The sequence below is a fragment of the Pectinophora gossypiella genome, chromosome 9 (assembly GCF_024362695.1).
Source record: "Pectinophora gossypiella chromosome 9, ilPecGoss1.1, whole genome shotgun sequence".
In the NCBI taxonomy this organism is placed as follows: Eukaryota; Metazoa; Arthropoda; class Insecta; order Lepidoptera; family Gelechiidae; genus Pectinophora; species Pectinophora gossypiella.
In genome coordinates, this window is record NC_065412.1 from 2,732,882 (window position 1) to 2,756,853 (window position 23,972).

Below are 23,972 nucleotides of genomic sequence, written 5' to 3' on the forward strand. Positions count from 1 at the left end.
TTCGGAATTACGCATACAAATTTTACTGATTGAATGTTGATTAAAATAGTTCATTGGGTCAAATGCAACTAATTACGAGTCTTCTGTGTCCGGAAGTTTGTGAAATGAACTCACGTTTTGGGTCCAGACTCGGGTTTGGTTCAGACCTAACTCTGTCACTGATTACTGAACCCAAATATGATTAATGTCTTTCAGAAAAGTACCGAACATCAGGCTAATGAAGGAATTCATAATATAACTGTTTCCAGCCCCAAAATGTTGCTCGTTTTCTCACTTCTATTTAATTGTTTGCTACTTAACCTTGTAAATTGTTATAAAATACCAATTGTTACCGAAGAAAGTACTGGTTTAGTTACTTGTGTTACGAACATCTTGGCGAAATATTTCGAACCTGGTTCTGTACTCACTTATGTGGATATGAATTCAGAAAACTTGGAAGTTATAAAAAGTATAAACTCGCTCGTATTAACAGTAATTGTAAGTAGAAAAGCGACAACAAAGTTAAACGTGAAGAACGAGGGATATTTAATAAATGCGGGTAATGCAACAGATTTTACTAAAAATTTTATACATCTAAGAAAAGAAGGCGATTGGAACCCAACCGCAAGATTTGTAATAATCATCGATTTACTCGACGAAAATAGAACAGAAGAAATCTTCAAAGCACTACTAGATCTACACGTAATCAATGTTATAGTAATCAATGGTACCAACCAAGATATTTACACATACAATCCTCATGAAAATTTCGCATGTGGGCGTTATTTTGACAGAATAATCTCATATGGACAGTGTGCAACTACTCAAGTAACAAACTTCTTTCCGAAAAAGTTGGTGACTGGATTACGAAACTGTACCTTCAATATCGCTATACCACACATACCGCCGCACGCGATTCATCCTGACAAGTGTAATTTTAAGAATAAGAGAAGGTGTATTGGAAATGAGCAGTACTTTATGAACCTATTAAGTGACATTGAACACTTCAGAGTGAACTACACTTACCTCGACTTTGCGGAGAACATCTCCACAATTGACGATAATATGACCGCTCATGGGTTTTTTGAATTAATCCAGAATAGAAAAGTTGACGGTCTCTTTGGTTACACTATTTTATCGGAAAATAGACGAAAGGCTTTCACGTCTGTTTACAATTACGCTACCTATAGTGATCACCTCATTTACGTCGTCAAAAGAGCTAACTTCATACCTGTTTGGAAGTATGTGTACATTGAATTCAGTAGAACCGTATGGATTCTATTTTTTCTAAGTTTTGTCATTTGCTTTCTATTGGTTGTGTTCGTGATGCATCCAAAGGATAAGTCTGTAGTTGTAGTAAAAATGTTTGATTACCTCTTTCTCCACGGATGCAGACTCCATCCTACGTTCAAAATGAAATCTCTCTGGATCACATGGATATGGTTTACTTATTTAATGAACTCATTCTACCAGTCTAGTCTGATGAGCTTCACCACTCATCCCAGTAGAGAGTACCAAATTTCTAACAAAAATGAGTTGGCGACAAAAAATTTTAAGCCTTGCGTACCGCAGACTTTGCAAATGTTCTTGTCAATTTTATCAAACATGACTCTTGAAGATTACGACAACGATTGTGATAATCTGTTAAAGTCGTTGCTGAAGGTAAGCAGAACTAAAGAAACATACGCAATAGTCCCTTTAACTACGTTAAATTTTCACATGTATATGTTTTTGGATCAAACAGGAGAGAAAACAATTTTTGCTCTACAACAACCCGTAGTAAAATTTGTTCAGGCGACTTTCTTTTACAAAGGTTTTCCTATGGAGTTAAGATTTGAAGAGCTCGCCTTGCAGTTGCGGGAAAACGGATTGATGCAAAAAAATCTTGAGGACATTAATTTCTTTTCTTTAATTGAAGACTGGAAATTTTTTGACCATTCTTTTAAACCTCATATGCTTGTACCGTGGGAGATATTAATAATTGGCCACACTACAGCTACGTTTGTTTTTGTTGCGGAATTGTTAACAAAATATAAACAAAGAAATACTATATAAAACATACTTATTTGTATCACTTTTCTAGTAATCACAAAATCAGCATTAAAATTGCTAGAACTCCCTAAACTACATCGACTAAAATCCTCACCAATCCGCTTCAAAATTATGATGTTTTAATCCACTTCATTTCGTGATATTCTAGCTTGTCATTTTTATGTGCAAGATAATTATCTAAAGATAACTTTAAATTAAAAACCATACTTAAACATTACCCGTAGATTGCCCTATCTTGGAAAATGCGCTTTTACCATTACTGTTTATTTAAGACACATTAATGGATCGCCAGTAAAAGCATAATAATAAAGATGACAGTGACATGATAATTAGGCAGTTTTCTAATGGTAAAAAGTTGGTAACAGACAGGATAAAAATGATTTATGTCGAACGAAAATGTCCATTACCTATTCGCTCATCACTAGTTAGTTAATAGTTCATAAATATTACCACTCCCGAAAATGTTGGTTGTACTCTTCCTTTTGCTGCTCCCATATGGTAATTATTGTAACAAAATATACACTTCTGAACATGAAAATTATGAGTTAGTGACCTGTGTTATGAGTATACTAGAAAAGTCATTTCAACGAAAAGATGAACTCTCATTTGTTAACATTAATTCGGATGGATCGAAAATTATTTCAGCGGTAAATATGCTATATTTATGGCCAATCGTATTAAGGACACCTTCGCAGAGATTATGCGTCCCAAACATGGGATATTTAATTAATGCAGGAAATACTAAAGATTTCATTGACAATTTCAAGTACTTGAGAAAGGAAGCAGAATGGAACCCATCTGCCAGATTTGTCATTATCATAGATAATATTGAAGATAAAGCACTTGAAAAAGTATTTGAAGAGTTACTAGACTTACATGTCTACAACGTTATAGTGATCAACGGAACGAACCAAGCAGATATTTATACATACAATCCATTTGAAAACTTTGCGTGTGGACGTCATTTTGATAGAATAATCTCTTATGGACAATGTGCCACCACTGAGATCTCCAACTATTTTCCAAATAAACTGGTGACTGGATTTCGAAATTGTACTATTAACATTGCAGTCTCCCACATACCTCCTTTAGCATTCCACTTAGATAAATGTGATCTAAAACACAAGAGTAAATGTGTCGGTACTGAAGAATACACCTTTAAATTATTGACTGAAATGGAAAAGTTTAACGTGAACTACAGTTACATTGACTTCGCTGAAAATTTCTCCACTATAGATGCTAGCATGACTGCTTATGGATCTTTCGCTTTGATACAAAATAAGCAAGTTGATGGTCTTATTGGTTTCACCGTGCTCACGGATACTAGAGCACAGGCGTTTTCATATATGTATCAATATGCGGCTTATGCTGATGAATTCATTTTTATTGTTAAAAAAGCTGGTTACAAACCAATTTGGCAATATTTATATATCGAATTCAACTATTGTGTATGGGCTCTTTTATTGATGTGTTTTTTCATAAGCTCTGCTTTGATTATCTACCTGAGTAAAACAAATGACAAGACTGCAATTGTCCTAAAAATGTTTGATAGCCTTTTTCTGCACGGCTTCCATTTTCGCCAGAGATGCGGTGTGAGACTATTTCTGATTACTTGGATCTGGTTTGCTTACTTGATGAACTCTTTCTATCAATCTAGCCTAATGAGTTTGACCACACACCCCAGCAAAGCCTATCAAGTTTCTTCTGAAAGTGATTTAGTGACCTATAAGTTTAAACCTTGTGTGACACCATCACTTCGAGGTTTTTTGACATCTTTTGCTGAGATGACGTTTGACGGAGACAGAGACGAATGTGAAAATCTCATCCAGGCTATGAAGAAAGTCGGTGAAACTGATGGTATATATACTGTAGGGGCTTCGCTCGCTTTTAAATATAATCAACACTTATTTTACAATTCTGCCGGGGAGTTACGACTCTATCGTTTCCGCCGTCCTGCAGTGAAAGTTATATATGCAGCTTTTTTCTACAAAGGCTTTCCTTGGACAGATATATTGGAGAAAAGGTCTTTGCAGTTGCGTGAAAGCGGTTTGGTAGCCCGACACACGCAGAATTTGTTTTATGAAGCGGAGATAACTAACTGGCAAATCTTTGACAGTAATCATTTTAAAAGTCACATGATTGTTCCTTGGGAAGTATTAGTCATTGGATATGCATTGGCTACAATTGTGTTTGTTGTAGAAATTTTGGGAAAAAAACTAAAAAGCAGCCCCAGGGTATACTTAGAGTAGGAATACTCCTACGATTATCATGAGTTTATGAGATATTGCACGTTTTTGTGTGTTTACTTATACGTAGTTTACAGATTTGTTTGTCGTTGTTGTAAACGATGTATTTGCAATGGTTGTTTTAAATGTGAATAAAATGTTTAGATACATATAATTTTGCTTTTTTTTTCTTTTCCTTTAAACAATTTTTCATTCAAAAACTCCAGTGATGTAAATGTCAAAGATTAGGGGGTTAAAATGGCCACATCGAACCAGTTCATCTCAGAAAGTAATATTGCAATTGGACATTTTAAGCATATAAAAGTAAATGCGCAATGCAAAAAATGTCAATTAGCAATATTGCTTTCCTAAATGAATTGCTTCGATGTGGCCATTTTAACCCTCCTGATAAATAAAGTTTGAAGACATGAGAAACAAGACAAGAAGTCTGTGGACTTGTTGGTGAAGAGAATAAAAGATTAAAATCACATACATAAGACATCCTTGTGATGTAGGAACAGTTCTTCAACTGGGTACTGTTCGTGTTCCTTGACAAAGTCAATAAGTATCCTATGCGGAAACAAAGCTACGAATATTCAAATTGATGTATTTTTTGGTATGATTTGTGTGGGTCGACATTCATTAGATGGGTAGACAAATAAAAATGAAAAAGAAACGAAAAGAGAACGGGCAAGTTGTCCTATCCACTCAAGTAAACACCAAATCTGTACAGTTTTAAAACAGAAACTCTGTAAAAGAGGTTTTCATAAGATTAGTGATTATCTAGAAGATATGAAAGCATGGAAACTGTCTCGGAAATGATATCAGGCAGCCATACTAAATTGTATAACAATATTTAATGTTTAGTTTTAAAAGAACGTCTAGTGATCGTGGCGAGGTTTTTCTTGCAGCTTCTTTTCCCCGGCTATACAGGTTGTGAGAAGTTGTAGTAGTTTTAGGTGGATAAGACGTTCGTTATGTAAAAAAATCCATTCAAAGTGTAACTATACCTACCTACTCAATAAAGATATTTTTTAAATTTGAATAGCCATGTCAATGAATGATATTTCGTATACGTTTTTTTTGTAATTACGGCAAATGTATAGGTATTGGTTGATTGATTGTGAATAAGCCGTAAAATATGCACGAAAAAAGATTTATTTATTTATATGGAGATAATAAAATACTAAGCCAATGGTACTTAATATATAAAAACCGCCTAATACAAAAAAACGTTGAACCGGCGATGATCGTGTGTATGTCACCGTAAAATTGTAAATAACGTTAGATTATAATCTATCTCGCGAGATTGTGAACTGTCGAAAAATTGTGAAACGTAATATACTGCTTACAATTTAACGTATTATTATTCGTCAGATTATAATCTATCGAAGTAAAACTGTTAAATCACAATCTTACAATTGTCAAATTGTCAACTGTCCGACGGCTGTCCCTGATTGGTCGGCCTTACAGTAGACCGTTCTGTGTCCATAGAGTTAGGAATAAAACACAGGTGTCAGTCAAATAAAATAAATGCTCTTCAAGATTGTGAAATCAAGTACGTATTTATTAATTATTTAGTAAGTAATCAATAATTCTGACATCACATGGTAAGAAAAAATGTATCAAAATTAAAAAATCTGAAACGTATCATTCAGTATACTTTTCGTGTGTAAGATAAACATGCTGGCGGCATAGGGGTGGCCCAAGGGCCACCCCCGCCGCACCCTAACCTACTGTTATGCCTTGTAAAAATTATGACAAAACACTATTATTCTAAAAAAGAATTATGGATATCTATTTATTAATCCCAAAAATAAGTTATACCTAACAAACCAGTATTCCTAGATGTTATTATGGGAAAGTAAAACTATTATGCTAAAAAAGGTTATGCAAAAAGGATTATGATAATTAAAATTATGACAAAAACATTTATGCATTTTAAGAGAATCCCAAATTAACATTATGCTCACTCTAATAGTTTTGTAACTCTATGGTATAGCACGCGAGGTGCGTTTCGTATCACAATTTGACGGTTTCACTTCGATAAATTATAATCTACCGAAAAATAATACGTTAAATTGTAAGCAATATGATACGATTCATAATTATTCGACAGTTCACAATCTCGCGAGATTAACTAACGATAGATTATAATCTAACGTTATTTACAATTTTACGGTGACATGTATATAGGTATATTTGACAGCCAAGCTAAGTTAATCGAATTATTTGATAATTGGGTTTAATTTTGCGTAGCTATCAAATACTTAATCACACGTTCACAGCGTGTCTATTTTTTATTAGTACGGCAAAAAGTATTTATATTTTGTTTTAATTATTGTTGCCTCTATTAGTACATAGTTGAAAATGACCTAGAAGGTGACATTATATTTTCGAGATATTTTCCAAGTACATGTTAAAATGAAATTAAAGAAAAAAACAACCCTTACCATGGGGCGATCTCTATAGATCGCCGTATCTCGGAATACGTGTGCACAACATTCACGATAGAAGAAGTGCGTGAACAATGACTGTTAAGTATTAGAAAGAAAGGTAGAAAGTAGATGCGCGTAATAGTGCAATAACAAGGGTGACATAATGATACTTATTAGACATTTCACTAATGGTAAAAAAATAATGTTAACAAGCAGGATAAAAAATGATTTATGTCCAACGAAAATGGTCATTATTCGCTCATTACAGTTGTTCATAAATATTACCAATATCGAAAATGTCGGTCGTACTTTTGCTTTTGCTACTCCCAGGTAGCTATTGTAACAAAATATCCAATTCTGAACAAGAAAATCCCAAGTTGGTGACCTGTGTTATGAATATTATGGAAAAGTCATTTCAACGAAAAGACGAACTCACATTTGTTGACATTAATTCAGACGGATCGAAAATTATTACAGCGGTAAATATGCTTTCTTTGTGGTCAATCGTATCTAGAACACCATTGCAGAGATTATGTGTTCCAAACCAAGGATATTTAATTGATGCAGGAAATACTAAAGATTTCATTGTCAATTTCAATTACCTTAGAAAGGAAGCAGAATGGAATCCGTCTGCAAGATTTGTCATTATCATAGATAATATTGAAGATAAAACACTTGAAAAAGTATTTGAAGAGTTACTAGATTTACATGTCTACAACGTTATAGTGATCAACGGAACGAACCAAGCAGATATTTATACATACAATCCATTTGAAAACTTTGCGTGTGGGCGTCATTTTGATAGAATAATCTCTTATGGACAATGTGCCACCACTGAGATCTCCAACTATTTTCCAAATAAACTGGTGACTGGACTCCGAAATTGTACTCTAAATATTGCAGTCCCCCACATACCTCCTTTAACATTCCACTTAGATAAATGTGACCTAAAACACAAGGACAAATGTATCGGCACTGAGGAGTACAGCCTTAAATTACTGAGTGAACTAGAACACTTTAAAGTGAACTACAGCTACATTGACTTTGCTGAAACTTTCTCAGCTATAGACGAGGATAATATGACTGCTTATGGATCTTTTGCCTTCATACAAAATAAACAGGTTGATGGTCTTATTGGATTCACGGTGCTCACGGATATTAGGGCAAAAGCTTTTTCATATATATATTATTATGCGGCCTATGCTGATGAATTTGTTTTTATTGTCAAAAAAGCTGGAAACATACCAATTTGGCAAAACATATACATTGAATTCAACCCTTCTGTGTGGGCTCTTTTTTTGACGTGTTTTGTTATAAGCTCTGCTTTGGTCGTCTACATGATTCACTCAAGAGACAAGACTGCAATTGTCTTAAAAATGTTTGATACCCTTTTCTTGCACGGCTTCAGTTTTCGCCAGGGACGCGGTGTGAGACTATTTCTCATTACTTGGATTTGGTTTGCTTACTTGATGAACTCTTTCTATCAATCTAGCCTGATGAGCTTGACCACACACCCCAGCAAAGCCTATCAAGTTTCCTCTGAAAGAGATTTAGTGACCTTTAAATTTAGACCTTGTGTGACACCATCACTCCGAGGTTTTTTGACATCTTTTGCTGAAATGAGGTTTGACGGAGATAAAGGCGAATGCAAAAATCTCATCCAGGCTATGAAGAAAGTTTGCGAAACTGACGGTATATATACTGTAGGGGCTTCGCTCGCTTTTAAATATAATCAACACTTGCTTTCCGACTCTACAGGGGAAGCACGGCTCTATCGTTTCCGTCGTCCAGCTGTAAAAGTTATATATGCAACTTTTTTCTACAAAGGATTTCCTTTCATAGAACAATTAGAGCGACGCTCTTTGGAGGTGCGTGGTTCTGGTGTGTTACCCCGACACACGCGGGGTTTGTATTTTGAAGCAAAAATAACCAATTTGCGTTTCTATGACAATTCTTTTAAAGGTTGCCTAATTGTTCCTTGGGAAGTGTTGATCGTTGGATATACACTGGCTACGATTGTCTTCATTGTGGAGGTTTCGAGAAAAAATAAAAAAAATCCCAGGATGTAATAGGAGTAGGGTATATGACATCATGAATAAAATAATTGAGATAGTGCGCGTATTCTTTACTATTGTTCATTCGTGTGAGAAAAATATTGTACACAATATGTATTTACAATTCCTGTTTTAAATGTGAATTATAAGTATAGAGCAGAAGAATTAATTTATTTTCCAAACTCCCGTTTTTCTTTTTCTGTTACTGTTTTTCTTGTTTGTTTCTTCATTTCCTCTTTTTAATTTATTTAATTTTTATTTTCTGACTAAATTTAAATCCGTGTATATCCGTGTATATCACAGTCATAAAAGTGAATTACCGATTACGTCGTCAAAAAAATATATCAAATTAAGTATCTTATAAGACATCTAGTTACACGACCGATGATAAACTTATCACTGAATAATATGACAAAAATAATAAGACTGGATATTTTTGTTTTGTTGATTTCAGCAGACGCTATTTTATTTTATTTTACATCCTTTTTTTCCAGTTCTGTTGGTATCCACCGAAAGAAAAGGGATGCGTAATAACAGACTAAAAATTTAAGGAACTACAATTTTATACAGTTGCACACCGCGGCGAGATGCCTATTTGATCTCGTCAAAAATGCGTCCGTTAGACCTAGAGGGGGTGAGGTTAGCGCCCGATACTAATTGGTGCGGGGCGAAGAATTTCCATGCTAGACGTAGTTATCGTTCTTTGTTATATGCCACAAGTACTCAAAAGTAACTTCCACCCACTTTTGATACGTCCTCATGATGAAAACTGCAAAGCAATATACAAAAACACACTGACGAGAAAAAATGCAGTGTCGCTCCGGTGTTATGACATTTTTAGCGCTTGTTTACCGGCCTTTAGTGTGCCTCAGCTCTTTATACTCTTTTTTTTTCATATCGTCCGCCTCCATTTTAATATTCCGTTTCCGTTTTAGCTTTCAGTCTGGATAATCCTACATAACATAACATAAACAGTCTATAGTCCCACTCACGGAATAGAAGAAAGTCTATTCCGTGGTCCCACAGATAGATACAGCCCTCCCTTCAATCAACCGGAGGGGTTATGGAGCACACTCCACCACGCTGCTTCACTGCAAGATTGTGGAGGTATTTTTTTACGGTTAACGTGCCGTCCGAAGTACGGAATCATCTTACTTGTTCGGACGATTAGGGGGGGTTAAAATGGCCACATCGAAGCAATACATTTAAGAAAGCAATATTGCTATTTGACAGTTGTTTGCATGGCGCACTTACTTTTATATGCGCAAATGTCAAATTGCAATATTGCATTTTTAGATAAATTCGATGTGGCCATTTTAACCCCCCGGGTTATTTAAGCCTGCAATGTCCTTATCAAACACAGGACAGTCTCACAAATTGATGTAAACAGTGTCCCTATCGGGAATCGAACGTGGACCTAAAGCACGGATGTAACCCCAACACTTCAGCACTAGAACACGGAGGCTGATAATCTAAAATACACGGAAACGCGATTTGTGCGCGGGTACGTGCGTGTCCTTTCAGTACAGTCATGAGCAATATAATGTACCCACTTTAGGACTCTGCCGCACTAACATATTTGGAATTTAGTGAGACTTACAGTTCAATTTGTCAAAAAAGTTAATGTGACATGGTACCAAAGTGTATACATATTAATGCTCGTGACCGTACGTGGTGCTATACAGGGTGTTGGTGACACCGCAACGAAAACTTTGGAGGACGATTCAGACTATAATTCTGAGTTGACATCAAGTGGGGAAAAAAATACCTGTTTTTTTAGTATTTTTTATTTAATTTCTACTTATTAATTGAATTTTGTTGTGCATTAAGCAGCATAGAACTCAAAAATATTGTTCTTTCTTTAATTATTTTCAGTCCTATGTACTTAATGAAATAAAAAAAGAAATACTATGTTGTGCTTTAAGCTGCATAGAACTCAAAAATATTGTTCTTTCTTTAATTATTTTCAGTCCTATGTACTTAATGAAATAAAAAAAATACTAATGTAATAATATATGTTGTGCTTTAAGCTGCATATAACCCTAAAATAGTGTTCTTTCTTTAATTATTTTCAGTCCTATGTACTTAATGAAATAAATGAAAAGAAATACTAATGAAATATATGCATATACTATGTTGTGCTTTAAGCTGCATATAACTCCAAAAATAGTGTTCTTTCTTTAATTATTTTCAGTCCTATGTACTAATGAAATAAAAAATAAAGAAATAATAATGAAATATTATGCATATATGGTGTGCATTAAGCTGCATAGAACCCAAAAAAATGATGATTACCTATCACCTACAACATACAGTTCATCGTATCTCTCATACGTCTTCAAGAATGCCTGTAAGTTGTCTTCTGATTGACTTGAGTCTCCCCTACTCCATCAAAGTCGGACGTCTGTATACGGTAACTTGTCGCAGACTGCTAGCCAATAGGATAGCGATTGCGTGATGACGTCACCAGCAGTGATGGATGAGGCGGATATTGTAACAAAGGATTACTTAGGGAGCAGTTACCGAGTTACTCTGTTAATCTGTTTCAATATAAGCTATTTTTGTTACTTTAATTCCTTACTACAGCAATAACAGCCTCCGTGGTCTAGTGCTTAGAGCGTTAGGCTCACGATCTGGAGGTCCGGGTTCGATTCCCTATGGGGAAATTGATCTCTTACATTACAGATTAAAATTACCAAGCAGACATACCCCATATAAATATATGATAGATTCCTTTCCCGGCCTGCCTTGCCCATCTGCCCGTCCGTCAGTCGCGTTCATTAATTTATGTCCTTTCTAAAATAAAAAGGGGAAAAACATTGTTAACAAAATGCTCTTTTTCGTAAAGTTTGTTAGTCCTTTGATATTTTACAAATTCCCCTGCTCGACTGAGAGTAGAGATAAAAACAAAATTTAAACTACTTTACATCACGAGCATGACTAATTGTCTACATACGAGTATGACTGACTGTCTGGTCAACAGATGGCTATCTTAGGACCTCAATAAGTACTCTCATCATCAGTCCATTAACGTTGGGGCACGGGCCTTTCCTATGGATGGATCGGGCCTTAAACCATCACGCGGGCCCAGTGCGGATTGGTGGTTATTAACAACTGCAAATGCAGCCGGGATCAACGGCTTAACGTGCCTTCCGAAGCACGAGGAGGAGGAGCTCGAGATTAGTAAACTTTTTTTTGTGGTCATCCACCCTATGACCGGCCTTTGCGAAAGTTGCTTAACTTCAACAATCGCAGACCGAGCGCGTTTACCGCTGCGCCACCGAGCTCCTCAGCTACTATTATAAAATATCACTTTTACTGTGTGTCTAAAGCCTAGGTTACACAGTGCGAGCTAACATGCGAGCTGACCGTGTCAGTTATTGAGGTTCAGCTACAACGCACGTGTGACCGCGTCATACGAGTTACTGTCATGTGCGAGTGGGACAGTTGCTCGCGTTCAAGTTACTCGCACGTTTTGCGAAATGACAGTAGCTCGTACGCTCGGGCCCACGCCGGGTACAGTGTTTCTTGTTTGGACGACATGATACAAACGAATTATACCAGTACACTGGTATAGTAGCTGTCTTCTGCGACGCCAGCAGTTTGCTTAGTGTGACCGTGGGAGGCGACTCGAGCTACTGTCATACGAGTACACAGGCACAGTAGCTATCTATTGTCACATCAGCTGCTCGCACTGTGAAACCTAACCTTAACCTTTACATGCGAGCGAGACAGACAGTTCGCACTATCCCTTTACTACTCCTTTACTCCTTAGTGGTTTAAATGACCCAAAGAGGTTGAGGTCATCGCCCCATACAAATGGGTACGGGGCGGAGAGTTACCGTTCTATACTTAGTATTATTTATTACTCTATGGTATGGCTGCGATTTGTTTACTGGTGACTTGCGGCTTCCCCACTCTGACAACGATTACAAGCGTTTGTGCGGTGTTGCCAAACATTTTATATATTTTTTTTTTTTTTTTATTTATTGTTGAAAACATTTTACATAAAGATACAATTGAATCGCATTGCTAAACCTTGCAGGTTTGTCTCAATGCAATATTCCGCTATTGTTACAGTTTGTACTTCAGAAGTATACCATTAATTAATAACACTATTCTACAAATAAAGTACACATGTCAAACGCCAAACGCATATTGAGGCAATATTGGAATGCTTGTGTTGCCATGTACCATAAATTCCAATATCAATTGTTTGACGACTGTCGCCGGGGACGTTACGTTATGGCTCTAAGTTACTGTACGGAACTCGTCTCGTTTACTCGATCAGAAGATCATAAAAATCGTAGGACTGGGTGATTACTGTCTTTCACATACCTACACACATAACCCCCCGTAAGTAATAAAATATTTTTTAATTTTCATTTTTTTATACTAACCCTAATTCTGTTGTACAGTTCTGTTAACAGACCTACTAGGATTTTTGTCTCATTAGTTATGTTTTTGTTGTTATGGAGCAATGAAAGCCATTACTCCACCGACAAGGGCGCAGCTCTTAAATAAAGAGACTGAGAGAGTTATGTTCGCCTTCTTCTAATCCTTTTATGCTCTGTTGGGATGTAGGCCTTGAATAACAGATTTCCACTCCTCGCGTTAGTTCTGTTGATCAGTAGTTACGTTTGACAGTTCTGTCAACAGAACAACTGGCATAAGCGGCTCCCAGTAGTTCTGTAATGTAATTCTCCCCCCTGTTGATGTATATGTCGTGGCCAGGTCGTAGAATTGGCCATTTCATGATGTGTTCGACTATTTCATGAAATGGTCATATTTCATGAATTAGCCAACTTAAGTTGACCATATCGTTGAAACGTTAACGTTTAATGATACTTCAATCAACGTTTGGCCATATCGTTTATGTAGGTGGCGTTATTAATAAAAATGCGAATAATCGCTTAATTTCTTAGGTTCAAAATTATGTACCTATTTGATATGGAAAATTGTACAATTATTATATTGATTCATCGATTATAATATCAATCAAGTTTTAAATATAATCGACACCAGCGCCACTAACGGGGGATAATGTTACTAATTTTACGATAATGATTGCCAACCTTTGGCCATATCATGAAGTAATCATGCATTTAGTTGCTCATATCGTTAAACGTTTCGTGTTCATTGATTTGGCCAAACTGCATCATGATGTAGCCAACGTGTTATTATATATATTTTATTTCATGAAATGATCGAGCACATCATGAAATGATCAATTCTACGATATGGCCACGACATATATATAACCCCCGACTAAAGTATTATAGAATATATTTATGATAAATGGTACACTTTAGAGGCACACACACACGCGTATCTGTCCATTATCTCGGAGTGTCACAACTTACTGTAAATCCTTTACACAGTATGATTTATTGCTTTATATCTGAGTAAAGTGAAAGAAATAGAGGTGAAATAGTGTACGGAACGGCAATTTCTATATAAGACATTTTTGTGAGTGATTTTTGTCGAAACTGTCAAACATTCTAGCTAGTTAATTCTGGGTGTAGAGTGGGTTTTATAATACATACATACATACATGTATGTATATATCAATACTTAAATTACTACATATACTATGAAAGAAAAGGAATAGATAGATTATGAAGATGAAGAGGTAATAGAAGTCAGGAAATGCGCCTTGACTCAAAAATATCGTAGTCGCTATAAAACATGTTTTTTATTTATAAATTGATATCCTTATTAAAATAGGTTAAAATACATTACATTGAAATAAATAAATTTAAAATTACAATTACAGTGCATAACAACAAATATAACAAATTACAATAAATTTACATTATGGTGCTAATTCCTGCAAACGCCATCTACTTTTATTTTACGTTATACCTGTCATTTTTGTATCCGCTGAAGAAGAAAGGGACGGGTAATCGACAGGCATAAAATTTATGGAACACACGTCAATATTAAGCAGAAATCGAAAACAACTGTCTAAAAATTTTACATCGGCCAATAACCCGACAGAGTTAAGTAGACAGCACGTCAAACGTCAAACATACCAGTGAGATGCCTATTTTATTCGCGCGGGTTATTCATTCTTACGGGTATTTACTTACAAGTTAAAATAAAATTAGGAGGTGTCTGCAGGAATCGGGGCCTATATCAAATTATATACTATATAATAATAATAAATAATAATAATAAAATTTTTATTCATCATCTTCTACAAAACTGTGTAGTATACAATTATATAAGTTTTTGAGCGTTATTAACAAGGTTTTTCCTACCTCCCAAACTAGGTCAACCTGTATTTTAGGAGGCAGAATTCATCCGTGAGCTTATAAATAACTTATAAGTTTGTGCAACGAACTATTAATATAAAGATATAGATGAATGAAACATGTGTGTGTAAGTGTCTGTGTGTGTGTGTGAGTGTGAGTGTGTGTGTGTGTGTGGTGTGTGTGCGTGTGTGTGTATATATCAATTGTTTATACGAAAAATATATATATATCAGAAGGACAACATTACGACAGTGCACCAGCTGAGCAATAAAGTTAGGCAATAACAAAATACTTCGTACAATGCTGAAATTCAATAACAGTGGAAACCGCAGTTCTCTTGCAGCTTGCGGTTTTAAATCAGCCATTCTTAGATACAACTTCAAGCAACAGTTAAAGTTATCGAATTTCACATGAAAACGTTTCTCTTTCACAAAACACACAATTTTTTTTTGACTTGACTTATTGTAGATTTGCCGCAGATGGCATTAACTACTTGGCCGGACAAATGGGGAGCGCTGAAGGCTCTCACCCGGTACAACGTTTAAGACAACAGGCCTGAGGGTGCCCAGTTGGGCGCGAACCTCGGCTCAGGGCGTCGTCTGAGAGGAAAAATATTTGAAAGAATAAATCGACCCTAGCGGGTCGATAGCGATAAGCGCTGAATGAGGGAAATCGTTGGCCACGCCGGCGGGGTCGGTATCGGGGCCCTGAAGTGTTTGGTGTCGCGAGCTGATTGGCTGTCTCTATGGCTAGAGTAATCGGGTCGTCGGGAACACAAAACACAAGCAGTATATGGTTTTAGTGACATTGTAACGAATACTAAAAGGGATGATTCAGACCATGATTCTGAGTTAATATCAAGTGGAATTTTCCGTCGCAAAATTGATTTCACATCATTCGGATACATAATCATAAATATAATGTAATCGCAAAACCATATAATTATTTTTGTAATGTTTAAGTTGCTATCTATACCTATTGGATCCATATTGGTTTTACATCGCCATCCATATTTTTTTGAAATTTCAGAGAATGAAGTCATCCTTTTTTTATAAATCCCATCCCTAGCATTATCCCGTTTTTCACAGGGTCCGCTTACCTAACCTGAAGATTTGACAGGTCCGTTTTTTTACAGAGAAGCGACTGCCAGTCTGACCTTTCAACCCGCGAAGGGAAAACCAGCCCAATGCAGGTTAGGTCACATACCTCCGAAAATGCATTTCTCGGGATGTGGGTTTCCTCGCGATGTTTTCCTTCACCACTGAGCAATTGATAATCATTTATGATCCAAACATGAATTCGGAAACAAATTCGACAATCATTGGTTTAGGCCTGTACTGGATTAGAACCTGCGGCCTCAAAGTGAGAGGCAAGCGTTCTACCAACTGGGCTACCATGGCTCAATCCCCATCCCTAGTGCGATTATCAAAAATCAAAATCAAAAATCAAAATAGTTTATTTGCTTTAAATAGTACATCAATATATAACCTCGTTATTGGGACTTCCTAGTAAGCCTCATTTAAAGACCTGTGTTAGGAAGCCCCGCTCTTCCTAATCGGTATTACATCTTTGACAGTATGTGTGTGTGTGTGTGTGTGTATGTGTGTTTGTGTGTGTGATTATCAAATAAAACTTTAATGGAGGAACGAAAAGAATCTTTAATCAAGTTTTCAACTTTATATTTTTGCTCTTATAACAGCAATATGATTCATGAACGTTTGGGCAACATTTTTAATAACGGAGCGGCCGAAGTAATAATAATATTTTAAAGCTCACGACAGGAATATTGTCCCTACATAATAAGCATTGAAGCCACCTTTATGTGGAAATATGCTGTAGAATGCCGTCAGAGACAAGTATGCAATAACTCTCGTCTAAAAATAAACCATAACACAACCTCACGACTGTATCTCAATTGGAGTAGTCAAAGACATCCGTCGCAAGATGAACTAAGTATCCACATCTCACTGAGCTTTCTGTTAGACCAACGTGATAGGTTAGCTGTGTCGCCGTCTATAATGGTCGAGCCAACTGAGGCAACGTTGGAATGATATGTCTAGGTACTGGCTGGTTTTCCGGGGCTAGAACGCCATCATCTCACCAAGATAGCATGGTGGCGCTACCACAGCCGCGCCTCCTTCAAAACGTACGTAGTGGACTCTGGGGGGGGGGGGGGGGTATGAATCATCCCCTTCAGTATTCGTTACGATAATCAACCCAATAACAACCCAGACACCAGGTTTGATGAGGTTGGTACTCCACCTCACAACCCACACGATAGAAGAAGATTCGTTACGATGTCACTAACACTCTGTATACCAGAATAAACGAGGAAAAATAAGGAGAAAGAAATTATGAGGTCCATCATGTCAAATAAAAGATAAGAAGTTTGCTAAGGCGGATAGTATAGTTACAAAGATACTATTATTTCATAACGAATACCTTCAGTGGCATGCAACTTTATTATAACACAACTCTCCCCGTAAACTTTTTATGACATCTGGCACACCCCTCAGTATATTTGTTTCGTCACTTAAGACATTCCTATGTGACACATAAAGTTTCGTTATAATAATATTGCCTTTGTAGGAAAATAGGCAAATGATAATTATATATGTAATAATATTATTGGGACCGATTCCTGCAGACACAGCCTAATTTTATTTTAAGTTATATCCGTCAGTTTCATATCCGTCGAAAAGGAAAGGGACGGATGATTCACAGCTCTTAATTTTAGGAAGAATGAGTAAATGAATGAATAACCCGAGCGAATCAAAAAGGTACGTCACTGGTATGCAATGCTGTCTACTAACTGTGTCGGGTTATTGACTGATGTAAAATTTTTAGACAGTTGTTTTAGATTTGTGATTAAAATTGACGTGTGTTCCATAAATTTTATGCTTGTCGATTACCCGCCCCTTTCCTTTTCGGCGGATAAGAAAATGACAGATATAACTTAAAATAAAATTAGATGGTATTTATAGGAATTAGCACCATTACGTATGTATTTTTGTGTACGCTTGTACACGCTATCTGCCCTCTCGTTAATCTTTCACCCTCACAGGCTTACTGGAAGGAATTTCTGTTAGAAATAAGTTGTGCCTTTGTCTCTCCTCATGTTGACATATTGTGTTTCTGTGTTATCCTGTGTAGAATAAATTATTAAATAAATAAATAAATGATAATGTACACGTTTATCGATGGCAACACATTTAATGTTTGACATTACAATATCCTCGCCTTATAGTGAAAACGGCCTCTGTGATTCAGTGTTTGAACGTCGAGCTCACCATCCGGAGGTCCCGAGTTCGTATCTCGGTGGGGACATATCACCAAAATCACTTTGTGATCCCTAAAGGACATAACAGGCTGATCACCTGATTGTCCGAAAGTAAGATGATCCGTGCTTCGGAAGGCAAGTTAAGTCGTTGGTCCCGGTAACTACTTACTGAAGTAATCGGTACATTAAGCCACGTCACGGGCCCTCACACCAGGTTTGATGAGGTTGGTAATTCACCTCACGACCTACACGTTAGATGATAGTGAAAACAACAAAAACACCTTTATGGAAAATCACATTGTGATTTGATTCAAATAACACCTATATTTCTTCCAAATAATTTCAATAGAGATAAAAATAGAGGCTAAAATTGTAACCTGGATTGAAGCTAGCGTGTCTATTGTGTCACGGATCTCCGCTTCAATTGAGAGATTTTGTGAAAAAAAAATACGCGAATGTAACTTTTCAAAAGGCGGTTATGAGGTTTAATGACAATGATAAAAATCATCATCATTATCACCATAGCGTTACCCCGTTTTCACAGGATCCGCTTACCTAGCCTAAAGATTTGACAGGTCCTGTTTCCCGAGCTGTTTTTACGGCTAAGTAAAAACATAAACATGAAAGCGTTTAAAAAAAAATTGTCATTCACACTCATACATATGCTTTTCTGAAAAACGTACCTACATGTAAACACTGAAACTCGTTTTTAACATATCAAAGTCAAGGTAAAAGTACTTACATGACTCATTAATTTCTGAGCAGCTTTTAGCTCAAAGAAAATTTAAAACAAGCGAGATGGAATACTTGACACGATTTCTGGCGAGTGTTTCTGGTCCCATTCAACAAGCGTTCAACGCAATCACATCCTAGATACTTTACATAAAGTATCTCCCTCTCACCGTGAGTTGCTTTACACCGTGCGTGCGAGCGGGACGGACAATCTCAGAGCGTTCCCTTAGTCCTTTACCGCTTAAAGATACTAAACTACCAACCAGTGATGTTCCTTTCCAGGGAATGTCAAAAAAAAAAAAAGAGAGCGCCATGTAAAATCTGTCAAAACAGCTGTTACCGTTTTATGGATTGAGAAAGCTACATTATCTTTGTTGAACATATTATTTATATGGTCAAATTCACAATAAACTGCTTAATAGATTGATCGAAGCCAAATTATAAAATAATTTATTTAGTACTTCAACTTGAGTAAAAACTAGAAAAACGCCTTAAACCTCTTCATTTTTCGATTTTTTGAGTTACATATTTTTTGTTTATGATGAATCTATATGGGCGATAGGTTGATCCCTTATCACTATACGGTTCATCATTATCCATCTTAGGACTATGTATCAAAAGTGGCTGCAAATGGTCTTCTGATTATTTGTGGCTCTGCTCACCCTTTCGGGGAACATGGGCGTGAGTTTATGTATGTATGTATTTTTTTGTTTTATTAAGAACCCGATCTCGTGCGCGCCGATCTGTGCGTGTGACGCACACATCTAAATACCTATTTGTCATCCGAGCAAACGCACGGTGGGCTCTTAAGGGCGCCCGCCGCGTCAGACTTTTTGTAGGACAGATAATCTGGCCGATTTTTCCTCCGATAGTAAGGAACCTGGCTGCTTGTACTCTAATCCTATCTGTCTTAAATCTCTCTTTGCATAATTTATAAGTACGCCTTTTTACTGCTGGGAACATTCACACTTTGGCATTCATTTCATCATCATCATCAGCCCATAGTCCCTACTGCTGGGGCGCGGGCCTTCCCTATGGATGTATAGGAAGATCGGGCCTTAAACCATTACGCGGGCCCAGTGCGGATTGATGGTTATTAACGACTGCAAATGCAGCCGGGACCAACGGTTTAACGTGCCTTCCGAAGCACGGAGGAGCTCGAGATGAAAACTTTTTTTTGTGGGTACCCATCCTTTGCGAAAGTTGCTTAACTTCAACAATCGCAGACCGAGCGCGTTTACCGCTGCGCCACCGAGCTCCTCAACGGCATTCATTTACTTAGGCGTATTTTCCCGGGAACGGCGCGGTACATTACCTCTACCTCTAGTTCCTACGGATTGAGGTAAGAAAATCAAGCTCGCTCCAACTTCGAATCGGTGCTGGGTGGAGAGTACCCCTATACTATAACGTATATTTCACGTTCTTATAGTTCACGGTAATTCTATCGCTATATTGTATAGTTCACGGTAATGAAGGACTTTCTGAGCTTCGTTCCGCAAGAACAATGTAGGTGGCACTGTACAGCTTTTTCTTCGTTTAACCTTCTAATAGGCTAGTTCGTACTAGCCAAATCAATTATTTTTTATTAAACGTCAAAACGCGATATTACTATTGAATTTGTATGAAAAAGTACCCGGTGACGTCATAGAAAAACGTGAAAAAATGTTGGAATTATTAATACGTTTTTCTTGATTAAAATTGGTAAATAACTTAAATAGAAAAATAAGTATATTTAAATAATTTCTTTACTTAAACTTGAAAAGATAATTTTAATATATTTTATATCTCAGTATATGTAAATAATTAGGCAGTGTTTACTGAAAATAAATTATTTATTTATTCCTAATTCCTAGATAAGTTTTATAGGTATATACTTTTAATCACTTATTAATATTATGTAAAGAAACGGAACTTAAGCATGAGGCATACAGAGCTGGTAATCAGGATAAGCATGGCGAGATGCGGATTTTTGTTTCCAAATATAATTCGTTTGTGACGCCTCATGATCATCACCAACCCATTAACGTCCCCACTGCTGGGGCACGGGCCTTCCCTATGGATGGATAGGGAGATCGGGCTTTAAACCATCACGCGGGCCCGGTGCGGATTGGTGGTTATTAACGACTGCTAATGCAGCCGGGATCAACGGCTTAACGTGCCTTCCGAAGCACGGAGGAGTTCGAGATGAAAACTTTTTTTCTGTGGTCACCCATCCTATGACCAGCCTTTGCGAAAGTTGCTTAACTTCAACAACAAAGTGACGCCTAAACTAGGTAAATTGATCTTACCTTTAGAAGTAGCATACTTACTAATTACTTTATCAGAAATTGATTAAACAGACTTCAATATTTAAATGTTTATATTGGCGGTGATTGCGAAAAGGAAAGGTACGGGTAATCAACAGGCGTACAATTTATGGAACATACCACAATTTTAAGCAGAATTATAAAATCCTTTTCCAAAATTTTATATTGGCCAATAACCCGACTGAATTAAGTTGACAGCACACGTCAAACGGATTGAGATGCCTATTTTATTCGCCCGGTTATTCTTTCATTTTAAAATTAACAGCCAATTAAAAGTCAATCAGCCGTCCCTTTCCTTTTTGGCGAATAAGAAAATGACAGGTATAAGTAACTCAAAATAAAATTGGAAGGTGTCTGCAGGAATCGAGACCACTGAGATGTTATTTGTAAACGATACATTAAGTATGTATGAAGTTATAAATACATATTTATAGACTGTCAAAGTCGATCAATGTATGTTTACTTGTTTATGTTTATTTAACCGTAATTGACTGTGACTAATTAATGTGTCCCTATGCCAACGTCGTGTTTAGTAACACAGTGAATTCGATCATTACTGACGGCGATACGGCCCACCACCTATCACGTTGGTCTAACAGAAAGCTCGGTGAGGTGTGAGTACTTAGTTCATCTTTCGATGGATGTACCTCTGGACGACCCCAATTGGGATATGTAGTCGTGAGTTTATGTAATGTTTTTTTTTTAAGTAGGTGCTTTATAATACAGAATGTTAGTGACATCGTAACGAATACTGAGGGGGATATTTCCACTCATGATTCTAAGTTATTTTTTTTGTGTTTCTTTTTAATTATTTACAGTTCTGTACTTTTGTTGTCTTTCTTCTATACATAATAATGAGCTAAATCATCCCCCTCAGTATCTGTTACGATGTCACTTACACCCCGTACAAGTATGTACAGATAGTCATACAAGTAGGTACGCGTGTTAGTGACACCGCAACGAATACTCAGGGGGATGATTCAGACCATGTTTCTGAGTTTATATCTAGAAGTAGAATTTCCTGTCGGAAAATTCATGAACATTTTAGTAGTATTTTTAAATTATTTACTCAGATGTTATTAACTCAGAATAATGGTCTGAATCATGTCGCAAAGTTTTCGTTATGATGACATTAACACCCTGTATATATTAAGACGTACTTATGCAGACACTGCGTAGTTACAGAAGGAAGCTTAGATAAGATCAAAGGTACTTAGACAATACTCCAGACTGTTAAATGAGGTACTTAGCTCAAAAACAAAAGATATTAGAAGGCGTTTGAAACATTCCTTTAAATTCGGGGTTCTAAAAATTAAGAAGGTATTAGAAAGAAAGAAACGTTTATTATAAAGTGACACCACAGAACATTATAATAAACAAAATAAAGATTAACACATAACATACAATCAAAACACGTAATAAAAACAACTTACAAAAGAGAGTACAAATAAAAGAGAGTAAGTACGAGTACAGTCATGAGCAATATAATGTATCCACTTTAGGACTCTGTCGCACTAACATATTTGACATTTAGTGAAACTTACAGTTCAATTTGTCAAAAAAGTTAATGTGACATGGTACCGAAGTGTGTATACATATTAATGCTCGTGACCGTACTTAAACAATAAGGCAAATTGTAATTTTGCGTATGGACTGGTCAACAAAGGTGGTAGTGTGTATTATGGCTTTTCTTTAAAGACCTGCAATATATAATAAATAGTCTTCACGTATGCTTTTATGCCAAACGTAACAGTAGGCTCTGCACGGTAACCGCGCCGCGCACGGCGCGAATTATATCGATGCCTTCGACCAATAGCCCTTTGACGTCCATCTACGTAGATAGCATTCGTATCGTTTATTGGTCGAAGCGCTCAATATAATTCGTGCCGCGCGAACCCGGCATGAAACCCGGGGCCTCCGGATCGTGAGCACAACGCTTAACCACTGGACCACGGAAGCGGTTATTATTCATACCAATAATAGCACTTTCATGTTGAAGCGAGACCTCCTTGAAAAGGAAAATTTATAGGTACCATCGTTATTCAAATGAGATTTAGTGCTGAATATTTTTTTGAAAATATCTAATTCCAATTCCAACCCTGGCTAACTGAAATATATTATCTTAAATAGTTTTACCATTATCTTCGAATTTGATTATGCCTATCTTCTTTATAGTTTTATATACTCCATACCCTCCATACCCCTCCGGTTGATTGAGGAGAGGCCTGTGCAGTGGGACGTATATAGGCTGTTTATGTATATATGTATACGTAAGTACCTAAGCAAACTACGCAACACAACGCGGCCGAAAAGACGAGAAAAATAATTCCACTTGATATTAACTCAGAATCATGAGCTGAAACATCGTCCTTAATATTCGATACGGTGTCACTAAGGATACTATACACCACTGCCTACCCCTTAGGTATACAGGCGTGATGCTTTGTTATGTTATATTCTTAGATCTGTGTCGAAATTAACCACAAAATGGTTCTTTGATGCCAAATTTAATCGTCATCAAAGGTTTCAAAGTTAATTAGTTAGGTACGTATGTTGGAGGAGCTCGGTGGCGCAGCGGTAAACGCGCTCGGTCTGCGATTGTTGAAGTTAAGCAACTTTCGCAAAGGTCGGTCATAGGATGGGTGGCCA

General features: G+C 36.7%; 2 protein-coding genes across 3 annotated transcripts in view; both read left to right on the forward strand.

The window, feature by feature from the left end:
• The window catches only part of LOC126369404 (tachykinin-like peptides receptor 99D), a 212,498-nt gene that overhangs the window by 1,845 nt on the left and 186,681 nt on the right, over nt 1–23,972 (forward strand). The window lies entirely within an intron of this gene.
• The window catches only part of LOC126369770 (uncharacterized), a 69,475-nt gene continuing 49,318 nt past the window's right edge, over nt 3,816–23,972 (forward strand). Inside the window, exons 1-2 of the mRNA XM_050014335.1 lie at nt 3,816–3,888; nt 7,262–8,386. Of these exons, the coding sequence (XP_049870292.1) occupies nt 3,816–3,888; nt 7,262–8,386 (1,198 nt within the window). The remainder of the gene's footprint in view (nt 3,889–7,261; nt 8,387–23,972) is intronic.